The sequence below is a fragment of the Oncorhynchus mykiss genome, chromosome 12 (genome assembly GCF_013265735.2).
Source record: "Oncorhynchus mykiss isolate Arlee chromosome 12, USDA_OmykA_1.1, whole genome shotgun sequence".
NCBI classification, from domain to species: domain Eukaryota; kingdom Metazoa; phylum Chordata; class Actinopteri; order Salmoniformes; family Salmonidae; genus Oncorhynchus; species Oncorhynchus mykiss.
This window is the reverse complement of record NC_048576.1, coordinates 39209568-39227139: the sequence shown is the minus strand read 5'-3', so window position 1 is coordinate 39227139 and position 17572 is coordinate 39209568. Positions and strand designations below refer to the sequence as shown.

Sequence of the window (17572 nt, the reverse complement as noted above, 5' to 3'; positions counted from 1 at the left end):
AACTAAATCTACAGCTTCAAGGGAAAGATACACACCTCCCTCAGGTCACAGACAAGATCAGCTCTTTCACTCGAAAGCTTGCAATGTGGGGCAGGCGACTTGATGAAGGAAATACTGATTCATTCGAGAACCTGCATGAATTTGTTGACACTACTGACTATGATGCCACCTCAGTGATTCCATATTTTAAGGAGCATATTTCATCACTGATGGGATTCTTTAAAAAGTACTTCCCTGAAAACAGTTCCCAATATGACTGGGTGAGAGATCCTTTCAATGCACCAGCTCCAACTGGTTTCAGCTCTGCAGAGGAGGACCAGTTCATTGATATGACGTCTGACTCCACATTGAGACTGAGGTTCACATCACAGACACTGAGTGAATTCTGGCTGAGTGTAGAGAGGCAGTATCCACTCTTAGGGCAGAGGGCAATGGGCATTCTTCTTCCTTTTGCAACATCTTATCTTTGTGAGACTGGCTTCTCTGCTGTTGCTGCACTGAAGACCAAGTACAGGTCCCAGCTAAACATTGAGCAGGAGCTGCGAGTTGCAGTATCATGCTTCAAACCCCGCTTCGAAAAGCTGTGCTCTGCAAAACGTGCTCATTGTAGCCATTAATCCTGACTTCCTCATTTTGATTAAAAAAAATCAGCACAAATGGTTTTATTCATTTTTGTTTTATAGGCCAAAGTGTTTCATATATTGTGCTCCTGAGTTAATGTTGCTGATCAATTTTTAATAAATTATTATTATTATTTATTGATTATATTTTATTTTTCAGTATCAAATGGTGAAAAAATGTTTACAGTTTAAATAAGGATACTTTTTTTTTTTTTTTATTCAGGCAAATTGATGCACTTTAAGTCTTTTCTGTTACAGACTAAAAACAATGTTAATAAAGTTATTATTTGTTGTAAGTTGATCTATATTTCTTTCTTTTTTCTTTTTTTGTTTTCTTTAATGTTAATAAGGATAAAATGTTATGCAGAGGTGTACTTATAACAATTTTATAGACAAATGATGCTATTTACAGTCGCGGCAGCGAGTTGGGGGGTGCGAAATGTTGACTTCTTCCTAGGGGGGGCATAACAGAAAATAATTGAGGAGCACTGGCCTACGGGCAGGGAGACCCGGGTTTGAGACAAAAAGGGGCATTACACCATTGCTGTTTGCAAAAAAACACTACATTGGTGGAAGCAGTGGAATTGTGCTTTGGGAGAGGTGTGCACATTTCATGGGCAGGATCTGTACCTGGGCCTCCTATGGGAAAAACCAGTGTCTTGACCATTAGACCAAGAGGTCAGTGTCTTGAGCTGAGGGTGACACTGATTTTAAAGTTGCACGCAGGACTACCTCATTACCAGATCATGAGACAGACTCATGTTTGCTACGCACATGGGATAGTGTAAAGGGAACTTTGCCTAGGAAGCCCATGCTAGAAGTGTTAGAAGGCGGAAGATAGAGAATTAGTCCAGTAACTGAAAGGTCACTGTTTTGAGTCCTGAGTCAGGCAACAAAATGTGTGATTTGATCTGAACTGGCAGATCTGTGACCAACCCCTTCAGAAAAACAAATTCCCTTTGTTCCCCGTAACATGGACTAATAAAGTTGTACTGGCGCCAGAGAGGATGGCTGCCGTTTTATTGGCTCTTAACCAACCATGCTATTTTGTTAGATATTTCGCTTTGATTGAAACTTATTTTGTACATAATGTTGCTGCTACCGTCTCTTATGACCGAAAAGAGCTTCTGGACATCAGAACAGCGATTACCCACCTTGAATTGGACAAAGAATTTTTGTTTAATGAGTCAGACGAGAGGGATTTACTCCAGACACCTGAACAGGCCCTCATCCCCGTCATTTGTAGGAAAAAATATGTAGATTTCGCAGAAGGAGATCGGGGTGGCATGTGAGGATTTATCGACAAGTGGCTAATCTGCCTTGCCATCCGTACTGTTGGCCAACGTACAATAGCTGGAAAATAAATGGAACAAACTAAAAGCATGTATATCCTACCAACGGGACATTAAGAACTGTAATATCTTATGTTTCACAGAGTCGTGGCTGAATGACATCACATACAGCTGCCGGGTTTTACACTATCGGCAGGATAGAAAAGCATCCTCTGGTAAGACAAGGGGTGGCGGTCTATGTATATTTGTAAACAACAGCTGGTGCCCGATATCTAAGGAAGTCTCAAGGTTTTGCTCGCCTGAGCTAGAGTATCTCATGATAAGCTGCAGACCACACTATCTACCTAGAGAGTTTTCATCTGTATTTTAGGTAGCTGTCTACACATCACCACAGACCGATGCTGGCACTAAGATCGCACTCAATGAGCTGTATACCGCCATAAGCAAACAGGAAAACGCTCATCCAGAGGCGGCACTCCTAGTGGCCGGAGACATTAATGGAGGGAAACTTAAATCAGTTTGACCTCATTTCTACCAGCATGTTAAATGTCCATCCAGAGGGGGAAAAAACTTTAGAACAACTTTACTCCACACACACAGAGATGCGTACAAAGCTCTCCCTCCATTTGGCAAATCTGACCATAATTTTAGCCTCCGGATTCCTGCTTACAAGAAATAATTAAAGCAGGAAGCATTGGTGACTCGGTCAATAAAAAAGTGCTCAGATGAAGCAGATGCTAAACTACAGGACTGTTTTGCTTGCACAGACTGGAATATGTTCCTGGGATTCTTCCGATGGCACCACATTAGTCACCGGCCTCATCAATAAGTGCATCGATGACGTCGTCCCCACAATGACTGTACGTACATACCCCAATCAGAAGCCATGAATTACAGGCAATATCTGCACTGAGCTAAAGGGTAGAGCTGCCTCTTTCAAGGAGCGGGACTCTAACCCGGAAGTGCTGTGTATTGATATTCTAGTTTTGTCCCATTAGGGCACCTGTAAACCCCCCTTGCTTACCTACGTTTTAATGCTTGGAATGTTCTCCCTGTGAAATGCATTAAACAATGCCCACGTTAATTTCTACTCCCGTCTCATGTCCTGTCCTTATATTAGTTGTATAAGTAATACAGTGTGCTATACAACAGGAAGCTTATAAGAAATCCCACTATGCCCTCCGACGAACCATCAAACAGGCAAAATGAAAATACAGGACTAAGATCGAATCGTACTACACCGGCTCTGACGCTCGTCAGATGTGGCAGGGCTTGCAAACTATTACAGACTACAAAGGAAAGCACAGCCGAGAGCTGCCCAGTGACACGAGCCTACCAGACGAGCTAAATAACTAATATGCTCGCTTCGAGGCAAGTAACAATGAAACATGCATGAGAGCATCAGCTGTTCCAGACGACTGTGTGATCACGCTCTCCGCAGCCGATGTAAAACCTTTAAACAGGTCAACATTCACAAGACCGCAGGGCCAGAAGGATTACCAGGCCGTATACTCCGAGCATGCGCTGACCAACTGGCAAGTGTCTTCACTGACATTTTCAACCTCTCCCTGTCTGAGTCTGTACTACCAACATCTTTCAAGCAGACAACCATAGTCACTGTGCCCAAGAAAACTAAGGTAACCTGCCTAAATGACTACCAACCCGTAGCACTCACGTCTGTAGCCATGAAGTGCTTTGAAAGGCTGGTCATGCCCCTAATCAAAACGAAACAAAACGGCCTAAACCCAGCCGTCAGAAAACACAGAAAATGTAACTTCTTTCAATGTGTCAATCACTCTCGAGTCATCTGGGACCCACGAGCTAAGCCCAAGGGACTATTAGGGGGGCACTTGAACATTCGTAGTGTCATTCCAAAAAGTGATCAAATTCAACATCTACTCACAGACTCCAACCTTGACTTTCTCTGCCTCTCAGAGACATGGCTCCATAAACACTCTCCATATGCTGCTTTGATTGTGCCTGGCTACAATGTTTTCAGGAGAGACAGGATTGAAGGAAGAGGAGGGGGTGTAATGATTTACATTAAAGAACATATTCGATGTAAACAAATTGAGTGGTCATGTGATAATGAACTAGAATGTATCAGCCTGAACGTTACACTGTCTCCCCAAATGTCTTTTACCCTCATTGGAATGTATAGGCCACCTTCCACCAAAAGTGTGTTTTTTGATCAGTTTAATACCATGCTTAGGGAATGTGATTTTGGGAAAGAGGTCATCTTAATGGGAGATTTTAACATTAATTATGAAGACAAGTGTTGTAGGAAAACCCTCAAACGAATCACTAATACCTTTGACCTTACACAGCTAGTTAAAGGGCCAACCAGGGTGACTTGTTGCTCTAAAACACAGATTGATTTGGTGTTCAGTAATAAACCAGAGAGTGACTAAATCATTCAATATGGTTACTGGGCTATCTGATCATAATCTGACACTTATAGCCAGAAAGCTGTCTAAGAGCAGGTTTAACCTCTCTACTGTTAGATTGCCGGATCAACTCAGAATACCTAAGAGTGAATTAAACTATTTTGAAAAAGCAATTAAGGGAATAAACTGGAATGATCTCTTGTCCTATACAGACGTGGAAGCTGATAGTCAGGTTTTTCTATCCACAATCCAGACTACAATAAATGGCTTCCTAAAGAAAATCAAATCCAAACCTGGCCAAAAGAGCACTCTTCCTTGGCTAAATGGAGACATCTGGAAATTGATGAAAGAACGAGATTATGCTCTAAAAACAGACCTACAATCCAAATTAGAGCATGACAGACGTAGGTTTACCATGTTGAGAAATACGGTGATGAAAGAAATTAGACAGGCCAAGGCAAACTTCTTTATTAACATAATTGGTGAAGCAAAGGGAAATTCTAAATTGATATGGGAGAATCTAAAAAAGTTAACAGGGAAAGACCATAGTAACACTGCAAAAAGACTAGAAATCATGGTGAATAACAATCTAACACAGGATGCAGTCGAAATAGCAATAGCCTTCAATTCCTACTTTATTGACTGTCAGTGCACTGACACAGAACCCCTCCACTTGTTTCCTGGGCCCAGTGCTAGTGAATGACACTCAACCTGTCTTCATCATAAGGGAGGTTTCTGAGTCAAAGGTGAACAAGGTGATTAGCTCACTAAAGAACTCTAAAGCCAAAGATGTGTTTGGGATGGACTCTACCTTTATTAAAAACTAGAAAGAGTCACTCATTGGCCCCATTACTAAGGTCACCAACACATCTATTGGTCTCTATTGGTGTGTTTCCAAGGGTATGGAAGTCGGCCATAATAACGGCCATCTTTAAATCAGGCGACCCTGCTGAAGTGAGTAACTACAGGCCCATTAGTATACTACCTGTGGTGTCAAAGGTTGTTGAAAAGTGTGTAGCAGAACAACTGATTGCCCACCTCCAACAACAGCCCCTTCACATTACACTCCATGCAGTTTGGCTTCAGAGCGAAACACTCCACAGAAACGGCCAACTGCTTTCTTCTGGAAAATGTGAAGTCCAAGATGGACAAAGGGGGTGTTGTGGGGGCTGTGTTTCTGGACCTAAGGAAGGTTTTTGATACTGTTAACCATGAGATTCTCATCACAAAATTGTCCAAGTTCAACTTTTCCCCTGATGCCTTGAGATGGATGAAATCATACCTTGAAGGCAGAACTCAGTGTGTCAGAGTGAGCAATGAGCTGTCGCCCACTCGTAGCTATGATGTGGGCGTGCCCCAAGGGTCAATACTGGGGCCCCTCCTGTTCAGCCTGTACATTAATGATCTGCCTTCTGTCTGTACTGGGTCTGAAGTTCAAATGTATGCAGATGATACAGTGATATATGTGCATGCAAAGAGCAAACAACAAGCTGCACAAGAACTCATTACTGTAATGGTCCAGTGGCTCAGTGACTTGTGTTTGCATCTCAATGTGAAAAAAACTGTTTGCATGTTCTTCACAAAGAGGGCAACAGATGCAACTGAGCCAGATGTCTATGTGTCAGGGGAGAAGCTCCAGGTGGTATCCGATTTTAAGTACCTTGGCATCATACTTGATTCCAACCTCTCTTTTAAAAAGCATGTGAAAAAAGTAATTCAAATAACCAAATTCAACCTAGCTAATTTCCGATTTATACGAAATTGTTTGACTACAGAGGTAGCAAAACTGTACTTCGAAACTATGATACTCCCCCACTTAACATACTGCTTGACTAGTTGGGCCCAAGCTTGCTGTACAACATTAAAACCTATTCAGTCTGTCTACAAACAGGCTCTCAAAGTGCTTGATAGGAAGCCCAATAGCCATCATCATTGTCACATTCTTAGAAAGCATGAGCTCTTGAGTTGGGAAAATCTTGTGCAATACACCGACGCATGTCTTGTATTCAAGATCCTTAATGGCCTGGCTCCCCCTCCACTCAATATTTTTGTTAAACAGAAAACCCAGACATATGGCAGCAGATCCACAAGGTTTGCCATGAGAGGTGACTGTATAGTTCCCTTAAGGAAAAGCACCTTTAGTAAATCTGCATTCTCTGTGAGAGCTTCCCATGTCTGGAATACACTGCCATCAGACACACATAACTGCACCACATATCACACTTTCACAAAATGCTTGAAGACATGGCTAAAGGTCAATCAGATTTGTGAACATGGTCCCTAGCTGTGTGTTGCCGCTTTCCATGTTGTCTGTTGTCTGTAGCTTGTGAGGTGTGGAAACACTTTGTTGCTTTTATGAATTTTGTCTTGCTGCTTTTTGTTTTATGTTGCTCTGTCTGTATGCTACGTCTTGCTTGTCCTATGTTGCTCTGTATGCTATGTCTTGCTTGTCCTATGTTGCTATGTCTTGCTTGTTCTATGCTGCTATTGTCTATATTGTAATTGTTTTTAATAACCTGCCCAGGGACTGCGGTTGAAAATTAGCCGGCTGGCTAAAACCGGCACTTTTACTGAAACGTTGATTAATGTGCACTGTCCTTGTAAAAATAAAAATAAACTCAAACTCAAACATCAACACCATTATCCCAGAAACCCTAGATCCAATCCAACAGATCCACAGATGATGCAATCTCTATTGCACTCCACACTGCCATTCACACATGGACAAAAGGAGCACCTATGTGAGAATGCTATTCATTGACTACATCTCAGCGTTTAACACCATAGTGCCCTCAAAGCTCATCACTAAGCTAAGGACCCTGGGACTAAACCCCTCCCTCTACAACTGGATCCTGGACTTCTTGACGGGCCGCCCCCAGGTGGTAAGGGTAGGTAACAACACATCCGCCACGCTGATCCTCAACACGGGGGCACCTCTAGGGTGCATGCTCAGTCCCGTCCTGAACACCCTGTTTAGTCATGACTGCACGGCCAGGCACGACTCCAACACCATCTTTAAGTTTGCCGGTGACAACAGTGGTAGGCCTGATCACAGACAACAACGAGAAAGACTATAAGGAGGTCAGAGACATGACAATGTGGTGCAAGGACAACAACCTCTTCGTCAATGTGATCAAGACAAAGGAGATGATTGTGGAATACAGGAAAAGGAGGACTAACCACGCCCCTATTCTCATCGACGGGGCTGTAGTGGAGCAGGTTGAGAGCTTCAAGTTCCTTGGTGTCCACATCACCAAACTATCTTGGTCCAAACACACCAAGAGTCGTGAAGAGGGCACAACAAAGCCTATTTCCCCACAAGAGACTGAAAAGATTTGTCATGGGTCCTCAGATCCTCAAAAGAATCTACAGCTGCACCATCGAGAGCATTCTGACTGGTTGAATCACTGCCTGGTATGGCAACTGGTCGGACTGGAGCTAAGCTTTCTGCCATCCAGGACCTCTATACCAGGCGGTGTCAGAAGAAGGCCCTAAAAACTATCAAAGACTCCAGCCACCCTAGTCATAAAATGTTCTCTCTGCTACCATATGGCAAGCGGTACCGGAACGCCAAGTCTAGGTCCAAAAGACTTCTTAACAGCTTCTACCCCCAAGCCATAAGACTCCTGAACAGCTAATCAAATGGCTACCCAGACTTTTTGCACCCCCCACTGTTTTAAGCTGCTGCTACTCTCTGCATAGTCACTTTACCTCTACCTACATGTACATATTACCTCTATTACCTCGACTAACTGGTGCCCCCGCACATTGACTCTGTACCGGTACACCCTGTATATAGCCTCACAATTGTTATTTTACTGCTGCTCTCTAATTATTTGTTACTTTTATTTAAATGATCTATTTTTTACTTAACACTTATTTTTCTTAAACTGCATTGTTGGTTAAGGGCTTGTAAATAAGCATTTCACTGTACGGTTGTATTCGGCGCATGTGACAAATAAAATTGGATTTGAGATGACCTTTGCTGACGAAACAACTTGTGTTAAAGATCTGTCACAAACTAGATGCATACCATTTCAGTCCTGGCCAACCAAGCTGTTGAGGTAGTCTTTATGACGTACATAATGCTGAAAGGAGGAAAAGAGAGGAGAGGTCATCATCATAGGAAATACTCTAACCTGCCTGAAAGGCTATAATAATATTTCATCAGTGTACTGTATGTACATGCATAAGGACAAATCTGACATGAGGCCACTTTGGGATACAAAAACATCTTCCAAGTTTTGATTTTGGGATGAACTATAATACAAGTATTATTACAGTGCACCAACAGTGAATAACACTACACACTCAGTCACTCACGTCTATATATGCACTGTTGCTGTTCCGTCTCCTCTGGTCTGACGCCACACCTCCCTCTTCTCCCCCTCCGTCTCAACCTTGGGTGCAAACACACAGCATCACAACACAGTAAATGGCTGAGGATGTATGAATTCTGCTACCAAGTAAGTGACCCTTACTTGAGCTAGGGGTAAAACATTTTGACTTCAGCGGGTGCGGGTCACTGGCCTGTAGGGCTCCTTGCCTTTGTTGAAGTCTGGTTTGATGGTAACCACTCCATTTCCATCTGCTCTTATCATGCAGACAAGCATTCCTTCTCCTTTTAGCCAAGTCTGAGAAATACAATAATAAAATGCCACTTTTCAATGCCTGAATTGGAATCTACTTCACAAAGTTATTACATACAAAGTAGTATAATAAGTGTATAGGCTACATAGTGGTTTTTCCCCTTGTGCTACTCACTTGCCCGCTGGTCCCAGGTTCCCCATGATGTGCATGGTCTGTACAGGTGTGTTGACCATGTGGCTGGTCTTCACAAAGTCCTCCGAGGGGTCCCAGGTAATCAGCCTGGACTTGGGGATGGTGCGGTCACTGCAGACCAACAGAATATCACAAACACATTTTGCATACAAGGGTATGGTGTAATGTGAACATACCGGTACACTGTTTGTCTTCAAAACAGCACGACGCATCAATGCTGCTTCAATTACATTCACTTTAATAATAATTCACTTTGGTGAGTAACAGGGACCTACACTGGGCGTCTGTCCTGTCGTCTGTGTCTGACATTGGCCATCCTATGTGCCAGTAAGGTAGGATTGGACTTGACCTGCGTCACCATACTCTGGGAATGCTGTAGTGAATATATCAAAAACAGCTTTAAAACACTAACGTTTCTTTTGGACAGAAAATAGGTAAATGCTTTGTTTTGAATAATGAAATTGTCACGTCTGCTCCAGCTCCCTCTCTCTGACGCTCGAGGTCGCCAGGCTGCTCATCATTACTCACACCTGTTACCATTTTTACACGCACCAGCGCTTCATCGGACTCAATCACGTCATTGATTACCTCCCCTATATCTGTCACTTCCTCAGTTTCATTCCCATGTCTGCATCGATGTTGTTTTGTTTCTCTTGTCCAGACTCTGTTCGTCTTTAGTTTCATGTCTATTTATTAATAAATCCTCCCCCTATACTTGCTTCCCGTCTCCCAGAGTCTTTGGTTACAGAACCGTTACAGAAATGGAGATTCTGTTGAAAGCCACCCCTTCCCAATTGGTGTAGCAGTCAGAATCAGTGTAGGTGAAAATCCTGCAGTTCCATCTGCCCCTGGTACGCTCCTGAGCCATGATCTCTGTGTGGTATTGTCTCTCCAGCGGAGTCTGGCATACTGACTCACTCTGGAACAAAACCACTTCATATTGTGCACACACACACACACCTTACTATGCAACATCAAACTATCCTAAACAGTAAATGCTTATTTGTTATAAGGACACTGACTGAACAGCTTCTCCTGCCAGCCTACCACTAACTCCTCATCATAATTTATGGCTGAAAACAAAACCAAGCTGTTGTGGTCCATATCTAGCCACCACGAAAATTACATCTACTCAACTAAGAAGCATCTTACATATTTCTGTTTCAAAACATCTAACATCATCTTGCTGTTTCAAAACAGTGTTAACACCTGATTGAGCCTGAGTTGAGGGTGTCCAGCTCAATGCCTCCCCTCTCCTGTTGAGTCCAAACCTGCTGCTGAAGGTGTTGGGAGAGGGCTGCTGTGGAGGTGACTCTCTGAATACGGATCCTGTAAACACCATTGTAAATATAAACAAAGTAAACAGGATTCTAGCTAGCTAAATGGCATGTTTTCATGGCAAACTCAGGGATCAGGTCAAGCAATATACTGGGTGTTTATCATCATCTGTTTTGAGAGCTAACGTTAGCCAACGACAGTGTCTTGCTTGTATTGCAATGCAAGGACTAAAAGCCACACAAAGGCCAACTGCAACTTACTTAATTGTAAGGTTTTTGACAGCATCCCGGGAACGATAGGCAGCCTCTCCGGTATCGGTGCTCCAGCCGTCTGCCATGTTGTAACATTAGGAACTTTATTGATGGCTAGCTAACTAGCTAGGTTAGCAACATACACACACACGCGCTATGTATACAGTAGCAGGCAATTTTGCCAATTTTGTAGCTAGTACTTTTCACAAGCGTCTGCAAGCCTGGTTGGGTTTCTGGCGAGCAATACAACTATTTATTGGTTCACTACCGCCACCTACCGTGGCACACAGTCCAGAGCAGCAGAATAACCCCCCCCCCACCACCACCACTGATAACAGGTAAGATAATATCAGTATAATAATATTCCCTTGATGTAAAAAGTTTAAGAACCCCTGATGTAATTAATTAAGACAAAAATCTGTCTGACACAAATAACTGCAATTTAAAAAGCTTTATTGGAAATGCACTTTTCAAACAGCACAATTCAAGTACAGATGAGTGTAGATAAATCAGATACATGCTAATTTAGTTTAAATGTGATATATTCCTCCAGTCCCAGTTAATTTCTACTCTTTTGACATGCTTCAGACCAGATGCATGCTTCATTCAGTGTACAAGGGTCCTAAATTTGCATATCACAGTGTTTGAAGCTTTTACGTTCTGCATCTCTCTGCTGTCTTTCATCTGAAGCCATATCCTTCAAGGTCTAAACAGGTGTAGATTTCCATCTCTGTGTGGGAGACCAGATATTACAAGGAGACCAGTAAGGGGCCCTCAATTCTTCACTTTGGCCAAATGAAACCTAAGACCCCAATACCAGTGACACTGCCCTAAGGTTGGTGCTGTCCTTTGGATGAGACTGTGGAGACAGAGGTCTTATCTCTCTGTGGTTACTAAAGATGTCATGGCACTTATGACATTGGTAGAGGTGTTGACCCTGCTTCTCCTGGCTATATTTCCAGGCCTAAGCATGTCAATCCAACTCATTATCATAGGCTGTATGGGGATCAATATTTTTTAAATAATGCTGCATGTCTCAAAATATAAGAATGAGACCAATATATGTATTTTGCTAATCATAGTTCCTGTCTCTGAAATTACGTTTGTGTGTGTTGTAGGAATAACCAATACTCAAAATCTATGTGGTGTGTGTGTGTGTGTGTGTGTGTGTGTGTGTGTGTGTGTGTGTGTGTGTGTGTGTGTGTGTGTGTGTGTGTGTGTGTGTGTGTGTGTGTGTGTGTGTGTGTGTGTGTGTGTGTGGTAGAAGTAATAGTTGGCCATTATTTCTTTGAACATCTCAGTTTGGGCAGCAGCCACTGAAGAAACCTGTCAATCAAAAACCACAGGAGAATAAATAGTATTATAAACTGGGTGGTTCGATCCCTGAATGCTGATTGGCTGAAAGCCGTGGTATATTTAAGCAATAAGGCACGAGAGGGTGTGGTATATGGCCAATATACCACAGCTAAGGACTGTTCTTACGCACAACACAACACGGAGTGCCTGGATACAGCCCTTAGCCGTGGTATATTGACCATATACCACAAATCCCCAAGGTTTCTTATTGCTATTATGAATTGGTTAACAACGTAATTAGAGCAGTAAAATTAAATAATTCATCATACCTGTGGTATACGGTCTGATATACCACGGCTGTCAGCCAAACAGCATTCAGGGCTCGAACCACCTAGTTTATAACAGACCGTATACCACGGGTATGACAAAATATTTATTTGTACTGCTCTAATTAAGTTGGTAACCAGTTAATAATAGCAATAAGGCACCTCTGGGGTTTGTGGTATATGGCCAATATACCACGGCTAAGGGCTGTATCCAGGCACTCCGTGTTGCGTCGTGCTTAAGAACAGCCCTTAGCCGTGATATATTGGCCATATACCACACCTCCTCGAGCCTTATTGCTTAAGTTTGCACATACACATCAGATTGCTGCTCTTTCTCTGCTACCTCATTCTATTTCTATAATTCTCTAGTCTAGTATTCCCTGGTTATGTTCCACTTCTCCCTCTCTATTTCCTCACCTCTTCCTCAGACTCTTCTTTTCCTCTTTCTTGTCCTCCTCCTTACTTTCTCCAACATTTCCCATCTGTTGCGTCTTACTGGCCTTCTCTTCCTTCAATTCTTTTTTGGCCTTGCCCTTCTTTTTCTTATTGACCTTCCCTTCCTGAATATTTTGGACAAGCAGATAAATTAATGTAAACTTATGGGTTCTCTCTTCTCTTGAGCTACTATACCTAGAGCTATACTATACTAGAGAAGGACTTATGCTATACTATAGAAGGACAATATTCCCTTCTTGTATTTCCTCTCACCTGTGGGGCCACTCCAGCCATTTCCTGGAGCAGCTTTCTGCCGGTCTCACTCAGGTTGGTGATGGGAGCCAGGCGAGGGCTGTGGCGGTATGGGAAGTTCTCTGTTCGGGGTGGAGCAATAATGACAGGGTTGAGAGGAGTCCGAGGCCTTGGAACATTTACTGGGTAGGGAGAGCCTACAGCAGAGGGCAGGGCCCGTAGGGCTTCAGACAGTGTCCGGTGTGCTGAGGTCATAAGAGGAGAGAGGCCATTCTTGACAGATACAGGACCTGAGACCTTCCCTGGGTTCTGTAGGACCAGAAAGTAAAGTAACATATCAGGAAAGTGCTATGTTCAACACAATCTGTAGAAATACTTTATAACTACTCTATACACATTGCAGATACATGACTACACTCAATAAGTAATTGTCTGCATCATTTCCAATCCCCCATGTATATATATAAAAAATATTTAATATGCAGAACTTACCAGGAAGTCTGACTCATCGAAGGAGTGGAGAGACAGATCATCATCCTCGTCCATATCCCTCACATCAAGCTTTGTCACCTTTCCATTCTCAACTTTCAGCTTTGGTGTCCTCCTTTCATGATCCTCATCATCACTCTGTGTATCAGAGTCAACTAGTCAGAGACCATCCTCCTCCCAGTGATGTCACTCAACAAAGACATGGACCGTAGGGTACAACTCTTTTACCTCAGATTCACAGTCAGTGAAGGAGTAGATGGAAAAGTCATCAGAACTGGAGGATGAGATCACGTCATCACATTTTCTCTCTATCAGCCGAGTCACCCTTCCAGACTGAGGAGACAGAGAAAGGCATGTACTCATGGCAGCCATAGAATACACTGGCATTGACCCTCAAGGAAATGTAGAATATGTAGGCAATCCAACATGGTTGTACAAGTAGTGAGTAATACATGGGTAAATGAACATGCAATAAATGCAACTCCCATAACATTAGGGGTGGGGCAAAAGATCTTCCATAGTACAGGATTCTTTAGCATATCGAATGGATAATTGTCAATTCAACCAAGCCAACCAAAATGGCCATATGAATCAACAGATTGAGTTGTGTCTCTATGGGAACAGCAGAGATGACCTGGCTGAGAGGCTCTGGATTGATGCTCCATCCATCCCCAGATGTCTGGTCCTGCCCATAGCTCACAATGATTGGCTGTTAACAGTAAAGAATGAATTCAACACTGCTTTGCTCATTTTGGCCTTGAATTGTGTATCAATAAATAATATAAGGACTGTTATGTGGTTGAATTTGAATGTGACTTACAGGCCTTTTGTGGATCTGAGTGGTCTGCACTGAAGTAGACTGTCAAGACAGCATTCAATGAGGTTAGATAGGGATATCTGCATTTGCTTTAATTCTGAGAACTGCAGTTTGTACATGCAGAATGCATAACTAATGTGTATGTGTTTTTGTTTCAGGTCAGATATGACTTACAGGCTTTGGCCTTCTGTGCACCTTGCCGGTTGGCCACAACACGGAATCAGGGGTGTTCACCCTCACTGGTTTCAACTGTCAACACATCACTCAATTTAAAATGTGATAATATAACAAAAACAGGACAAAACAAACAAATATTTGATATTTACCACATAAGGGCGGCGTCTTAAAGCTCTTTTGATTCTCTCATCATTACGATCCATCTTTCTTTCTGGGGGAAAAATTTCCATCAATTAACTGACTCAAAACACATCCTGACACACAGACACACACACAAAGATGGCATCCCAAATGGCACCCTATTCCCTATATATGTATGTATATATATATATGTTGGGAAGGAGGTGCACCAAAATGCCAAAGATTACCTGCAACAACCTGAGTGAAGAAAACTATTGTACAGATTAAATCAAATCTGAACACCGTTTATGTCGTGAATTAATGCATGGTTACGTCATTTTGGGTCACAGCTTTATGACTGCGCTTAATACGTCACAAGAAAAACGCTTGTTTGGAGCCGGACTGGTGGGATCATCTTTTAACTGGTTCTAGCTCAATAACGAAAGTGATGTGCTTATTATATCTTACTAACTGAGTAATGGTTGTATCGATGGTTGGTTGGACGTTTTACATAGATAGGCCAACATGATATCAATAGGAAGAAACCATTCATTGCCAAATATTTTGTTGTATTATTGTTTTACTTTGAGTAACATTAAGGGACCACAATGGAAGCCGTTTACTTTATTGTGTTGTCCCTGGCCTGACACGTTTTATTTAATTAAACGGGTTTTATTATTTTATTAAACTGTCCAATCAAATATATATATCTAACTTTCTATCTAACTCACATGAGCTGTTGAGGACTCCTTGGTCATCACATTTTAGGCACAAGCCAGCAGGTGGAAGGAAGTGTCTTTAAATGCAGCACTGCCTTTAACGCACTTCATGATCTGCGCAACAGTATCTTTGTAGTTGTGAAAGTGATTAATCCAAATGCGGAAGTTCAGTACATTTGTTTTGGTTGAGCAAGCTAGCTTCTCAAGTCTTGGCTAAAGTGTTGTGCAATATTGGAGGAAAGGTGTCGTTACTGACATTTTGTATTGTGCTTGATTATCCTCTAGTAGTTTGACAAGTATGCACTGAGCATCAACATGATCACCCGAATAGTTTAGAAAGATGTGGTTCAGAGGTTCAAGAGTTTTACTCCTGAGTTCATGCTAACAAGTGGCATTGTTGCTGTCATTATAGTATTGTAATGAAACAGACAGGGAGCAGGTCTCGAACCCTCGGACCTTCTAGCCCGAGGTCCGGCGCGCTATCGACTGTGCCGCAAAAGCATGTTCGTGCGGCAGAGTCAATTTCCGTGCTTATAAACCCAGGGTCGTTACAGTATCAGCAGTTTTGTTTACAGTCACTACATATTTCGGTTTATCAGAGGATGTCTAAAGTCTTGGAACTCCAGTTTTTGCCAATGGGCATGGTACCTTAGCAAGGAGGGGTTGAGTGACTCAAGAATCATGCTCGGTAGCTAGCTAGCCACTTTGAATGGGTCTGTTGTAACGTTATCTAGCTTTCTACAACGTGTAGCTAACGTTAATGACGTAACAGATGGTGTCAGTAGGCTACAGCAGCAAGCTAGAGCACAACACATCAATGCCTCTGATGTCTGTCAACCCGATAATTTCCGTTTAATCCTCTCCTCTTCCTTTGCGTTACACAAGCTCATTACATACTCCTTACACCACCAGACAGAGATCCAGATACTCCTCAGCATTGGGGTTCTGGTGCTCCTCTGTGGTGTGATTGAGAAGAGTGTGGGCACTGTTTGGTTCCTCCTCATGTTTCAGCTGCTCTCTATCAACACAGGGTTGTTGTACACAATCGTGAGGCTGGTACTGTTTGGTGCATCTGCCCAGAATCAAGTGGAGGGGCTAGTTCCTGTATCCCTCTCCCTTATGGGTATGGCCACAGTGTACTCACTTATGGTTAAGGGCTTTCTTTTTGGGGTCAGTGTACCCATGTTAGCCCTGGCCTGGTTGTTTCTGGTCATAGTAACACTTTTGGTCCCACACTCTCTTCCTCTGCAACCCCATCATAGCAGGGGGGATCTCTCTCCTTACTCCAACCTTATTGTGGTTGAAAATAACTGTGATACACTGCAGTATGTCACAGTTTTAAGTGGGCTTAATAGTGTAGTTAAGTGGTAATATGTTTATGTGTGGCGCTGTGGTCTAAGGCACTGCATCTCAGTCTACAGTCCCTGGTTCAAATCCAGGCTGTATCACATCTGGCCGTTATTGGGAATCCCATAGGGCGGTGCACAATTGGCCCAGCTCTGTCCTTGTTTGGCCAAGGTAGGCCGTCATTGTAAATAAGAATTTGTTCTTAACCGACTTGCCTAGTTAAATAAAAGGTTCAATTAAAATAAATAATATGCTTGAAATGTGTGTTGAGTCCTCATGCTGAACATAACGGGATGTTTAGTTAGGAAAATCTACCATCACTGTGTCACACATCCTCCTTATCTTGCTCTGGTGAAACATACGGAAGGGGCTGGCACCCACTTCTAGACATGTCTGATGCTAGAGCATCAGTCCTGGATAAGAAGATGCCTTTCAGGCTGCTGAGGGACAACTCTGGTTTTAGAAGTGTTTTTTTCCCATCCGGTCAGATAAATAGTCCAAACAGCCAACCCAACCGCATCCTCATGGCCCTAAAGCACACTTTTGCCTCGTTTTGTATCACCTTTCAATGATACATCTGGGGGGGACAAAAATGCCATTTCAGAATGGGGGGGATGTCTCCCTGTCCCCAGTGAAAGTTGTGCCCCTGAACATTGATGTCCTGTATGGCCCTACATCAATAGAGAAGGAAGACGGTCCACCCACCCTGAGTACTGAGAAAGCACTAGACGCATCATTTATCCTCCAAGACGAGAGGTCGTTAAATTAACATGATTGCTGGGTGCAAGCCAGAGTACATGATGTACTACAGTATAATGAGCAGTTTCAATAAATGATCCTCAGCTGTAATTGAATACTGTACAATAGGCACCTAGTGGTCCCCCATGATTAGATAGAGAATCACTGTTTAGTTAGATAAGCTCTCTGTAATCTCTCCACATTCTCATTGGTTGCAGAATCATTCCTACCCAGTCCAAGCCTACG

The 17572-nt window shown here is 42.8% G+C and overlaps 2 protein-coding genes across 4 annotated transcripts in view; both read right to left on the bottom strand.

Moving 5' to 3' along the window:
- LOC110537593 overlaps window positions 1-10840 on the bottom strand; it is a 57718-nt gene extending 46878 nt beyond the window's left edge. Inside the window, exons 1-6 of one of the 2 annotated variants that reach the window (XM_036937547.1) lie at window positions 10620-10840; window positions 10291-10410; window positions 9357-9454; window positions 9064-9192; window positions 8781-8933; window positions 8623-8699 (exon numbers count right to left, since the gene is read on the bottom strand). The gene's annotated coding sequence lies outside the window, so the exon portion shown is untranslated. Of the gene's footprint in view, window positions 1-8332; window positions 8388-8622; window positions 8700-8780; window positions 8934-9063; window positions 10411-10619 lie in introns of both variants that reach the window. The other variant, XR_005034976.1, reaches the window with a different exon arrangement.
- LOC110511907 (lateral signaling target protein 2 homolog) overlaps window positions 1-17572 on the bottom strand; it is a 145977-nt gene that overhangs the window by 38762 nt on the left and 89643 nt on the right. Inside the window, exons 6-13 of one of the 2 annotated variants that reach the window (XM_036937544.1) lie at window positions 14552-14613; window positions 14400-14474; window positions 14229-14267; window positions 14043-14117; window positions 13637-13741; window positions 13412-13546; window positions 12941-13228; window positions 11048-11936 (exon numbers count right to left, since the gene is read on the bottom strand). In XM_036937544.1, the coding sequence (XP_036793439.1) occupies window positions 11742-11936; window positions 12941-13228; window positions 13412-13546; window positions 13637-13741; window positions 14043-14117; window positions 14229-14267; window positions 14400-14474; window positions 14552-14605 (966 nt within the window). In that variant the 5' untranslated portion in view covers window positions 14606-14613 and the 3' untranslated portion in view covers window positions 11048-11741. Of the gene's footprint in view, window positions 1-11047; window positions 11937-12940; window positions 13229-13411; window positions 13547-13636; window positions 13742-14042; window positions 14118-14228; window positions 14268-14399; window positions 14475-14551; window positions 14614-17572 lie in introns of those variants that run through there. The other variant, XM_036937545.1, reaches the window with a different exon arrangement.